This window comes from Ipomoea nil, unplaced genomic scaffold (assembly GCF_001879475.1).
Source record: "Ipomoea nil cultivar Tokyo-kokei standard unplaced genomic scaffold, Asagao_1.1 scaffold0688, whole genome shotgun sequence".
In the NCBI taxonomy this organism is placed as follows: Eukaryota; Viridiplantae; Streptophyta; class Magnoliopsida; order Solanales; family Convolvulaceae; genus Ipomoea; species Ipomoea nil.
Window position 1 is genome coordinate 6379934 of NW_017617116.1, and position 13118 is coordinate 6393051.

The 13118-nt window shown below is 34.0% G+C and overlaps 2 protein-coding genes across 2 annotated transcripts in view; both read left to right on the forward strand.

The window, feature by feature from the left end:
• Nucleotides 1-7135, forward strand: part of LOC109175626 (aspartyl protease family protein At5g10770-like) — a 27348-nt gene extending 20213 nt beyond the window's left edge. Inside the window, exon 5 of the mRNA XM_019324925.1 lies at nt 7125-7135. The gene's annotated coding sequence lies outside the window, so the exon portion shown is untranslated. The remainder of the gene's footprint in view (nt 1-7124) is intronic.
• On the forward strand, nt 5519-9927 carry LOC109175620 (protein tesmin/TSO1-like CXC 2). The gene is made up of 10 exons (XM_019324918.1): nt 5519-5890; nt 6706-6866; nt 6967-7663; nt 7751-8226; nt 8313-8384; nt 8477-8657; nt 8752-8847; nt 8936-9002; nt 9103-9250; nt 9336-9927. The coding sequence occupies exons 1-10, from the start codon at nt 5744-5746 to the stop codon at nt 9709-9711; spliced, it is 2421 nt and encodes an 806-aa protein (XP_019180463.1). The 5' UTR covers nt 5519-5743; the 3' UTR covers nt 9712-9927.
• Nucleotides 9928-13118: the final 3191 nt, after the last annotated feature.

Sequence of the window (13118 nt, forward strand, 5' to 3'; positions counted from 1 at the left end):
GTTAATAAAAAAATTAATGTCAAACAATGACTTCGAAGTCATTAAGTATGTAATTAAAATTGAAATTACTGCCAAGACATTAAAATCTAATGACACCAAGGTTGCACTCTCATATGAGAGATTACGGATAATTCTTATCAGCACAATCTCATACTTACCTAATGCATATCATCAAATATTGACTACATGTTTTACTCATCACTATTATATAACATTTAGTCCTTCAAAAAATTTACAACGTATTTTATAATATTTAATATCAAATTTTCAGTCCTTTTAAAAACGACTATACATTAAAAACATGCTTCGATTACTATTTAATATCAAATTTTTAGTCCTTTTAAAAACAACTATACATTAAAAGCGTGCTTCGAGAGAGTAACACTCTATTACCAAGTACATGAAATTGTATTTGTTTAATCTTTTTATTTATTTATTTTATTTGTCCTTTTGTCTAACGCAAATTGTAATGGGATCAAATCTAGCTCCTACAAGCTACAACATTATATTAGTCAACTGTGATTAATATTTAACATTATTATTATTAATATTATTTTATATGTATATTTTCAAGATTCTGAGCACACCCCAAAAAAAAGGTATTGGAGTGTGCAGACACAGCCAAGTACTAAAGGAATCGGATATCGCATCATTGGACCTAATCATATAATTTAGTACCAGATTGCATCTATCTTTCATTGATTCTGAAATCCAAATCTTCAGAAATTTAAAAAATAAGTAAATAAATAAATTATATATATATATATATATATATATATATATATATATATATATATATATATATATATATGTATGTATATATAATGAGATTGCAAGTCTTGCATGGTGGATGGTTGCTTGTTGTCACATGCCAGACCACGCATGTTGCGGACATAATCATAACATGGAAACTAAACTTTATTATTTGCCCTAAATAACCTACAGAGAATGTGGGAAGTTGGAAAAGTACGTACTAATGTTTTTATACTTAGAATATATATGTTACAGGCTTTTCGCAGATGCAGGAAATTTGTATGCTTTAGCGCCACACACACACATACACATATATCATATATGCATGTGTTAGTTTTTATATTTAGATAACTCATCCAACAGTTACTTTGATAACCACGAAATATGAAGTTAATTGACTCTCTGTAGAAGTTAGTCAATCTATGTCGACTTACATTTTTGTTATCAATTTGTTGATTATGGTCACAAAGCGAAATTCACCCAGAGTGCACATTCTGGTAGCTGATGCGAGCTTATGGGAGGGATGACCAAGTAGGTAGAGCATGATTTTCATACCAAAAAATTTGTAAATGTGTATAAATAATAATAATAATAATAATATATCCATTCACATTTTCATATATGGTGAAATAGCGAGTTGTTGCCTAGAAAGGAATGACCGAATGGGTGGAACATAATTTTCGGAATAGAAAGTCACAAGTTCAATTATTGTCAACACCCTCTTGATCAAGTTCGTTACACATCATGATCTCCTAAGCATGGTTTAATTTACTTTTCATGTGTGACTTGAAGACTATTACACATAAATTGAGTTTACTCAATGCATATTTTTATATATATATAGTGACTGTGAATTTCTCTGGTTATTCGAAAAAAAAGAGAGTGAATTGTGTTGTGCATTGAATATATGAATTAATATAAAACATAATTGTAGGTAAGATAGTATGACAATGCAGCATGAAAGGGGGGGAATTTGGTAGAGTAATTAAGTATGGTAAGGGGGAGTGGTTATAAAAGGGTGGCGTCACGTGAAGGACGAGGTTGGCCTTTACTAAAGACTAAAGAGAGGACCACATACATACAGTACAAAATATGATCAGAAGAATTATATTGCATTAAAGCTAGGCAATAAAGAGGGTCGCCATTCCCGCAAGATTTTGACAAAGTAATGAAATAAAAGTTAAAGGTAAATCCAACAAAGTTAGTCACATACAACATTCCCATCCCATGCTTCATCATGCCTTCTTTTTTCTTTACCATCATCTTCTACTTTAATTTGCCTCTCTTAATAATTCTTATAAGCTAGGAGTGCGCTCTCTCGTTCGTTTAAATGATGTGTTACAAACTTATCAAAAATTAACATTTTAATCGTTCATTTTGAATGGCGACGACCACTTCTGATTTTGGTTAGGTCAAAGTGGATTAAGATTCTATTAATTTAAACGAGGGTGAATTTGATATATTATATGTTCAACATAGAGATAGTGAGAAATTGATTTTCAAAGTATATCAAATTGGAAAAAAAAAATAGTTTGAGAAGTCTTTTAAATAACATTTATTTCACATTGAAAATTGTTAGTCGATTTGCACTAGTATAACTTTATAATTTGCTGCCAAAGTTAATTCACAGTAAATGTTATAGTTCTTTGCGGACAAAAGTGTGACCTTATATGGGTTGTTATTTCTAGACAAACAACACACAAGTAGAATATATTAGTCATATATATTATTCATAACCACACCCAGTTTTAATTAGAGTTATACTATTTATTAAAGAAATGAATTCACACTTATTCAAAATGTGTTTAATTGATACGTTTATGAAATAAGACATATCATGCTAAGCTATCTCTTGATGAGGCATGGGTTATGCATGGGCATGAATAGCCGAATAGGGCACGATGGATGGCCATGAAGCCATGACGGTAGAAGGGTTTGGTCCAAAGGAGATGGCATGCAGGAAATTAAAGCTAGCACCGGCCAATCTATCCACTTTAGGTATAATCCCACATTGATGTCAGTAGCGGAGCCACAATAGGGACAGTGGCAGCAGTTGCTTTCACTCCCCCACCTCATTCCATTTATATATAATGTATATATAGGTTCCTTGTATACATAATTAAATTATAAATATACCTAAAAATTTGGTTTTTCCCTAAATGTTATGGGTTCAAATAATCCTACAAGCATGAATTTATATATATTGATATTAATTCAAGTTGAATTTTTTATTTGTAACGTTGTGTTTTTTTAAATTTAATTTTTTAATATTAATGTTGATATTAGTGATATATAATATATTTTCTATTCAAACTATTTTTATCTAATTAATTATACTTCATATTTTGTGGAATCTTTATTTGTAACATTGTATTTTTTCTCTTTTTAAATATTAATAGTGATATGAGTGTCTTATAATATGTTTTCTATTCAAATTATTGTATCTAATTAATTATATTTCATATTTTGTTTTGAATATTTCTTATCTCATTATAATGTATTTTAATTTCTAATCCTAATTAACAATATTTATGACTCAGCACTCAACCTCAAAAGATTTTTTTTTTTTTTCAAAATATCTCATTAGTTTTTAATCTTTCACCCCTACTGGCGAAGATTTCTGGATCCACTACTAACTGCCGTTGTCCAGGTTCAAACCTTGTTATCTTCTTAAAAATACTGCATACTGAACTAGTGAGTTGAACATTAACTTAGCAGGTTAGAGTGGTTAGTTTTCTACAATTACAAGGTCATAAAATAGACTATTGTATGAGTGCACCATATTAAAGTTTATATGTCAGACATTAATAAGAGTTAAACTTTGTGGGCATTATTAAAAGTCATATTAGTATTATAGTGATAAATAATATTGGATGAGCGTTTTATTTTAACGTGAAAACCAAAACAATAATAAAAATAAAGTATATGTTTTATACTTTTTCTAAACTATTGCAGTCCAAATAGTAAATATCCCACCATCGTGGTCCGGGATTTGATCCTGTGACATTCCCTCAAGGGAAGCTACAGAGGTGTCATCTAAACACAATGTGCTTGGCATTATAAAGTTTTCCCAAGATTTGTATTGAAAAATTTTATCCCAAAATTATATATATCACTTAATATGAGTTAAATAACTTGTCATTAAGTGATATATTAATTTTATATTATTGAGCCACTAATTGTCAACTAATGCAGGAATATTTGTAACATTCCCCAATATAAATATCATACTAATCGCACAATTAAAATGTAATCATTGTAATCATAAATGCCAGAAAATAATCCAACATATTTCAAGAATACATGATTAATGTTTTGTTGAAAAATGTATAAAAACTGTTAATGAGTAAAATAAATGCATAATGTTAAACGTGCGCATTAAATTATTGTTATTTTTATCATTATTACAAATTCAAATTATGGGATGGAAAAATGTTGAATTCCCAATCCAAAAGATAATGTCATGAATTTACAAGTATAACATATAATGTAAATTTTAATATACAAAATCTCCATAAAAGCAATTAGGAGTGAAAGTAACTCTCGTCATTTTTCTCTTGGTGAAATTTATGACGACTTTTGTAATCATTAGAGTAACCAAAGTGATCTACAAATTCAAATTCAATTTTATTATGTTTAATTACCGTCAAATTACACTATAGAAACCACTATGCAATACTACATGCCATATATATATATATATATATATATATATATATATATATATATAATTTATAATATATAAATTTTAAAAAATATATATATCACAATTCGGGACATAAAGAAAAATCATAACATATAGTTTTTTTTTTTTTTTTTTTTTTAGAAATCATAATCATAATATATAAACTTAAGAAAAAATTTATCAGAATTCAGGACATTTATCGCAAATAAAACATAGTGATTGAGTCCCTAGCTAAGCTTGGTGCTCACCACTATAGGGATTGGGGTAGAGTGTACTATCATCCTCTGGAAATCAAAAAGTTTATAACTAGTGATCAAATGAGCTAGTCAATAATATGCACATAATGTGAATGAGAGGCTAGCCTCCTCTATTTGGGGTCTCCTTCCTCCTTGATCGAAAAATATAAACGTTTATCATATTGATTAGCATTAATGCTAATAATGTTGGGTATAATTAAATATACTATTTTTTGTTATACTTAATATTATCAACATTGATATTATTGGTGACTAATATTATCAAATACATACATAATTGTACGTAAAATTATCGACATTTGATATTATCAGTAACTAATATTATTAAATACATACATGATTGTACTTAATATTATCGACATTTATACAGATTTGATAAAAAATTCATAAATTTGATTTATCACCTAAAAAGTGGGAGAAATATACTAACAAGTTTAGAAAAAAGTCAGAAAATTATGGCTCCAAAATTGAGGATAAAAAAATCTCAACCCTTCTTTCCTCTTTGGCACTTTTTGAGTTTTTGATTCTTGATCTTGACATTGTCAAACACGAAAAGAAAAAGTTACGGGGCTTGAACGAAATAAATGAAAACTAGGAGGACTCGTTCTTTAGTGTACGTTACTTTTATAATTTTTCCCTCTCTTCGCTCTATCTCAAAAAATTCTCTCTCTCTCTCTCTCTAAACATTATTGTAATGTGATGCTACAAATGTTTGTATCGCTCTACAGCTGTGCTTGTTGTGTTGCGGTGGCATCTTCTCTTTGTGTGGTGGTGCCGGGTGAGGGGGTGGGGGTGGGGTGAGCGGCGTGGGTGGGTGGTAGGGTCCCAGTCTTTCTTTATCAGCACGAGAAAAGTCTATTCCTCTCCCCGTCTTCCCGCTTCTTCTTGAATTTCGTCTCTTTCCTCGCTGAGAGGGAAAAAAAAAAAAATACATTCTTGAAGTCTGTCTGAGAGCGTTCAGTGGGAGAAGATAGTAGCGAGAGTGAGGTCCACAGATAAGTGATATACATATAGATATATAGCGAGAAGCGTTCGTAGGACCACGCGGATGAGGGTGGAGAGTGTGGTTTTGGAGAGAGAGAGCGTTGAGAGTCAGGGGAGGAAGAAAGAAGGAGGAGGAGGAGGAGAAGGGGTGATGGATACTCCGGAGAGGAACAAGAGCAACCAGATCGCGACACCCATTTCCAAATTTGAGGTTTTTGTTACTGATTTGGTCTTAAAGTTTGCATTTTTAGCTGGTTTTGTTGTTTTTGGTTCCACGGGTTGTGTCTTTAACGTTGTTTGCGCTCAATTAGGTTCCAAGATTTGCGAAATAGGTGCTTGATTTATGGCATTTTGGTTTATCTGAAGATTGTTGACTAATTGGGGTTTTGTTTAGTTGGGTAACTAAACTGAAGTTTTCATGCTTCTGAAATGATTTGCATGTTTATGTCTGAATTTGCTCTTGGAAGGGTCTGAATTAGAATGGTTTTTGTTTAAGTTGGGAGTTCTTCTTCTTTGCTTTCCATTTATAATTTGTTTGATCTGAAGCGTTGGCAGCAAATGAGGGATTTGGTTAATTAATGAGATCTTGTGGCAATTGCATGTGTGAATTTGCTCTTTAAAGGGTCAGAATTAGAATGGTTTTTCTTTAACTTATGAGTTCTTCTTCATTTCAACTTCCCCTTTCTATTCTATCTGATCTGAAGTGTTGGAATCAATTAAGCTTTTTTGCTTAAGATATCTGCCATTTGAAGAATAATCTAGTAGTTTTGGACTACTAACAAGTGTGGTTTTTGCTGATTTACTGGCTGCTGAGCAAAGTTAGGGTTCTTGGTGAATCTAAAGTGATGGCTGGAAACTAATGTTATATTGAATGTTAACATTATGATTTTGCTGCTAGGTCATGTGTTTCTCTGTTACTTTAGCTGCTATTGATCTTATGCATTTAGTACATTGTTTTTGAAGTGTATTGTTCTTTGAGCTGGATTTTGTCGAACATTCTGAATATGTTTTCTCCCTTGCTTGCAGGACTCCCCTGTGTTCAATTTCCTTAACAGCCTCTCCCCCATCAAGCCGGTTAAGTCTGTACACATCACTCAGAGTTTCAATTCCCTCAGTTTTGCATCTCTTCCATCTGTTTTCACTTCACCCCATGTGAGTACAGTGAAGGAATCAAGATTCCTAAGAAGGTATGCTATTTGCTCTTTCAAGTAAATTATAATGGCAGTCTGCTTTTATCAGTGTGTATCTACTTTCTAGCATTCTTGGTTGATTTGTTTCTTTCTTCAGGCATCAACTTCCTGATCCATCAAAACCCGAGTTTTCTTCTGATAATGATCATAGAGTTGAGAGACCTGTGGGCAATGATTTAGATGTTGCTAATGATGCCAGTGAGAAAGAGGAAAGCTTTGATCCTCAAAGTTGCATTGTTGATGATTCTGTCCAACCATCTCCTCATGAATCAACAAAGATTTCATCCGAGCTTGTAAGAACATTAGATTACGAATGCAGCAGCCCGAATTCCAGCCCGATGCCAAGTTCTGGTGTCAAAAACAGAAACTTGTTACAATTTGCTGGTAGCTCGGTGACAATCATCCCGTTGGTGCAAGATGTGTCGGGGAAAGGTTTGATGGGAAGTGAAGTTGATAGGAATAAAGAAGCTTCGGGATGTGAATGGGAGAGTTTGATGCCCGATGCCGCTGATCTGTTAATCTTTGATTCGCCCAATGACGCAGAGGCCTTCAAGAAAGCAATGGATTCAAGCCCGAGGTCTGTTCCCTTTGTCGCCAATGAGATACAGAACATGGAAACGTTTAGTACGGTTAGTTATGGTGAATTAGTTGGCGATGGAAGTGAAACACAAAACCAATCTGCCCAACCGGGCGGGGGAAATGAACTCCACCAATATTCCGAAACCCAGGACATAATCCCCGATTCTTCTCTAAACAACGCCATGACTGGGGGCCCAAACGAGATTGATGCTGAGGTGAGGAATCCTATTAATTGAATGATGCCATTTTTTTTAGCCTCTGCTAAATTTCTTGAGTAATCTTTTTCGTGTTTGGTCCTGCAGATGGTTTCCGGGTTATATCGTGGAATGAGGAGGCGCTGTTTAGTCTTTGAGATGAACGGAGCTCGGAGACAACCTTTAGATGACAATTCAGGTTCGAGTTCTTCCATATTGGCTGAACATGATGGAAACACTGCTGAAAAGCATTTGGTTGCTGTGAATGAATCTTCGAGGCGCGTTTTACCTGGAATTGGCTTGCATTTAAACGCCCTTGCTGTAACTCCTAGGGATGGCAAGGGTGCCAAACACGAATCTTTTGCTTCTTCAGGAAAACAGCTGATAATTGCACCCACCTCGGCTGCCAATTATCATCTGATAACTACCAGTCAAGAATCGTTGAATAATTCTCTGGCTGTAGTCTCTTCAGAACGAGAAATAGTCCCTACGCGAAATGGAGCTTCTCTTAACGAAGACGCTAGTCAAGAACCTCGATACGTTGGTAATGAAGAGCTCAGCCAGACTAGTCCCAAGAAAAAGAAGTACGTCTCTCTCTCTCCCCTCTCCCCATGAAAGAATACATTTTTACATTCTTGCACTTTCATCTTATGAATTACTGGACTTTCAGGCGTAAAGTGGATTCTAAAGAGGGCGAAAGTTGCAAGCGCTGCAACTGCAAGAAATCTAAATGCTTGAAACTGTAAGTCTTAATTGCCTTTTGGAGTTTCATTCCAAAGCTTTTCTTTTTATTTATAGATTGGGAATGATTTCTAATACGATTTTGGATTGTAGTTATTGTGAATGTTTTGCTGCCGGTGTCTACTGTGTGGAGCCTTGTTTATGTCAAGAGTGTTTCAACAAGCCTATTCACGAAGATATGGTCCTTGCAACTCGCAAACAGATCGAGTCTAGAAATCCACTTGCGTTTGCTCCCAAAGTGATAAGGTCCACCGACTCTATGTCTGAAACGGGGGTCAGTAGAACCAGATTTCTGCATTCGAATTTTGGCTTTATCGAATGACTTTAAGGGATTAACTCGAATCATTTGTCTTTTGCTGCCATTGCAGGATGACTCCAACAAAACCCCTGCTTCTGCTCGGCATAAGAGAGGATGCAATTGCAAGAAATCGGGTTGTCTGAAGAAATACTGCGAATGCTATCAGGTTCTTTTTCTTCCCCCCCGGGACATTTCATATGCTTCTTGAATCTTGAATCTTGATTGTCAGCTGCTGATTTATCTTGTTCGTTTAGGGTGGTGTTGGATGCTCGATTAATTGCAGATGCGAAGGCTGTAAGAACGCGTTTGGTAGAAAAGATGGTGAGTCTTGGTTATACATACTTCGATTCTATGCTTCTCCACGAGTCAAGAATGGAGAAGGATCTATAAGCCTTGTCTGGTTTCTTGCTTTTCTTGATAGGCTCTGATCCCGACTTGGAAGACGAGGAAACAGATCTCTTCGAGAAGAGTGTTGTTGAAAGGAGTTCACAGAAGCTTGCCATCGCCCAGAATGAAATCGAACACATCCCCGATTCTGCACTGCCTGCAACTCCACTTCGGTTAAAGAGGTACCACCCGAACCAAAAATCGTTTCTTGACATAAAAAACTGATCTTTCTTTTCCACACCTAATTCATACATTATTCTCCTCCAGACCGCAAATGCAATTCCCATTTCCGTCCAAGAACAAGCCACCGAGATCATCGTTTCTTTCCATTGGATCTTCGTCTGGCAGCCAGGGACTCGGGAGACCAAGCTTCTTCCAATCGCTCCCGAAGTTTGACAAGCAGTTCGAGACGATCAAGGAGGACGAGAACGAAATGCCAGAAGTTCTTCAAACGACCTGCAGGTCTCCCATCAGTGGCATAAAGTCGGGATCTCCAAACAGCAAGAGAGTCTCTCCTCCTCATCATCATCATCACAGTAGTGAGTTTGGAACATCATCATCATCTTCCCCGGGGCGGAGGAGCAGCAGAAAGCTCATCCTGCAATCCATCCCCACATTCCCTTCTCTCACTCCAAATCAATGAAGAAAGAAAGATCAGATGAGATGAGATGAGATGCCCTTTCTGTTGTCAACTTTGCAGGGAAAGTTTGTGTCTGTAGTGTAGTTATAAGTGAGGTGTTATTTTTCCAGACTTTGGGCCTGCAGTTATATTTGTAAATTAGCTTTTGTTTGCTTCCTTAATAACCTTGTAGTCCTAATAATAAACTTTTTAGAAGTGATAAATCACCTGTTATATCTACTTCTGCTAGCTTCACTGCACTGCATGCCAGATTGCAGACAAGCCTATAAATTCTTCAACTTTGATGTTCTATCATTGAATTTGAGGATGCTGGCTGCATTTGGAGAGTTATGTTTACTGGTATAGGTTGTCTAGTTAATGTGGAACATAGTTTTTTTGAGTGACAACAATAGAAGCTTGTTGTCATTATTCGAGAGTGTGCATTGAGTAAATTTTGCCTTGTCATCATAGTCAGTAAAAGATTACAAAGAGGGAAATCAACTTAGGTTGTTTAGAGCAACCATATTAGTGATTCTTTTTTATAGTAAAAAAGATTGAGGTTTGTTTTTTAAATAAATGGAGGGAGTTCTTTTTTTTTTTTTTTTTTTTTTTTTTTTTTTTGTAAGTTAAACATTTTGTGGAGTCCACTTGATTGAAAAATGAGAGAAAGAAGCAGCTACAAAAACGTGTGTAGAAAACTACTGCGCCTAGTTGGGCGCGTGCAGTAAAGGGCATTTTGTATTAAACAAAATACTTTGTTAGATTCCGTTCCCCCCCTCCCCCTCCTTTTTGCTCTTCTTTAATTTCTTCCTTCCTTCTCTTTCCTACATGTATACTGATGAGGTTGTTTTTATAGCGGACTGGTTCACATTATTGTACAACATAGTTTTCAAATACAAGAAGTATTTTCAGAGTATTTCAGGTGTGGTGGTACTTAAAAAATATTACTTGTACAAAATTGTGTATTAAATGTATAGTGTGTTTTAGAGCATCTCCATTTGGGTGTTTTTTTTTTTTTTTTTTTTTTTTTTTTTTTTTTTTTTTTTTTTTTGTCCGCAAAAAAAGAATCATGTATTGATTTTTTACAAATAAAAAGTATGATTTTCATTAATTTTTTTCTGTTACAAATACAAGGATCTTTGTGTGTCCTAATCAAAAACCAAATGAAGCATTCTCTATCAAAGTTTACTGTACGTCTTTTCTTCTTTTTTCTTTTTCCTTTTCTCCCCCTTTTTTCTCTCCACTCTCTACTCCTTGTACATGTGGCCCGATAAAAACCACCAAAAGTTTGCTACTATTGAAGATGTTCTTATATTGTTCAATTCTTGCTTTTCATCGTTCACTTATTTTTTGGTTGAAGTACTTAAGGTACTTTACTAAATATTTTGGGATAAAAATAGAATTTATTAATTTTATTTAAGTATAGTAGCTGTTATGCAATCTTATTCAAGATAGAGCTTTCAGAATCTTTGGTAAACAACTATACAAGTTATTCATAGTTAGAGAACTCACAATTTTTGTCTACTATTTTTATTTTTATTTTTTTTAAAAACATTTTGGATCCAAAGGAAGGGGATAACAATGGAAATGACTCGCTCAATGTTATAGTTTTGTGTCAACATTGCGAAGATTGTCAACCCTATGATATCGTCCTTAAAATTTCTTGTTAAAATTTTCACTAGACCGCTGGGACACTTGAAAATCCTTTTTGCGGTTAAGTGCCTCTTTGCCTAAGAAATTTTTTATCTTCTAATATCTAATAATACATATGATTGTGTTTGATGGACCAAATTTAATTAGTCCAATAATATGGGTTTTGTTCAAATAGATAGGAGCAACAAGTTGGCCAGTTTGGTTTCTTATTTGTGCCAATCCGCATTAGGTACAACAACATCATCTAATTTAGTATCTCAAACATTTTTCATAAAAATAATCCAATTAAAAACAATATTTGTTTTCTCTATTATGAATGGTTCAAAATAATTCTATGCAAATTAAAGTTGATGGGTTATTATAGGGTGTGCAACTCAACTGACCTAATAATTTAAATAGTAAGTGCAATGTTTCAATTTGTGAAGATATCTCAATAAGCTAGTATACTGACTGGGCAAAGGAATTCAACGCCAACTAAGCTACTGGAGTAGTTGGGGCAAATTATGTCCTGGATCCGTGTCCACAATGAATTGTGGACACCGGCCCAAAACGACGTCGTTTTTCAAAAAAAAAAAAAAAAAAGCGTCATTTAGTTTAAAAAAAAATCACGCGTGTTTTGCCGTTAACGGAGTTATTTATTTTTTGATTATGAATGTACAGTTATGCCGTTATGAATGTACAATTATGCAATTATGAAATTATGAACACAGAGCTCTAACATTATGAACTTACAATTATGTACATATAGTGATAAAATTATGACCATGGAGCTTTAAAATTGTGAATATAGAGCTTCGAAGATTATGAATGTACAGTTATTGAGTTATGAATCTACAGTTATGGAGTTATGAATCTACAGTTATGAGATTATGAATCTACAGTTATGGAATTATGAATGTACAGTTATTGATCGAATTATGAACAAAGAGCTCTGACATTATATTATGATATGAACTTACAATTATGAACATATATTAATAAAATTATGAACATAGAGCTCTAAAATTGTGAACATAGAGCTTCGAAAATTATGAATGTACAATTATGGAGTTATGAATGTACAGTTATGGAGTTATGATTGTACAGTTATAGAGTTATGAACGTACAGTTATGGAGTTATGAATGTACAATTATTAACATATAGTAATAAAATTATGAACATATACTCCTATAACGAAGCGGTCTGAAATTTTTTTTTTAAAAAAAAAAAAGAAAAGAAAGAGATAACAATGCCTAACGACACTGTTACCCGTGTCCAGCATGCATGCTGGACACGGGTCCAGCACGGGTCCATAGCATAACGATTTAGTAGTTGGGTGTTTATTATAAACATGACGAGCTGTCTAATGAGACTTCCAAGTAAGTTGAGTGACCGTCTTCCTCCGTCAATTGGCCGGAATGCACCACGTTAAATTCACTTGCCTTTAACCGTACCATCATATCATTGTTTAGAATCTTAGTATAAGTAGCTCATTTTTTATTTTTTATTTTGAAAGGAAGCTCATTTCTATTTAGTCGTAGGACTATATTCCATGCATTTACTACACTACTTATGGTACTAAACATATATATCTTGTATTTAATCGAACTATTTCGACCCCGGCCCCTCTAGACCAATCAATAACCTATTCACCTTGTACTCATTTAGTCTAATATACACATTCTCATCCCCCCAATCCCTTATTTTCTTTTTAAAGTCATATGTTATCACTGTAAAACCTTATTAAATTGTTTTTTTTTTTCCACTATAAAACACATTATTGGTCTAATTCGTTGAA

Bases quoted from the DNA above. Each gene is read 5' to 3' on its own strand.
- LOC109175620 (XM_019324918.1), top strand. From the start codon at position 5,744: ATGAGGGTGGAGAGTGTGGTTTTGGAGAGAGAGAGCGTTGAGAGTCAG. The intron at 6,867-6,966 runs GTATGCTATTTG...TTCTTTCTTCAG, and splicing joins GAATCAAGATTCCTAAGAAG to GCATCAACTTCCTGATCCAT. The intron at 8,658-8,751 runs GTCAGTAGAACC...CTGCCATTGCAG, and splicing joins ACTCTATGTCTGAAACGGGG to GATGACTCCAACAAAACCCC.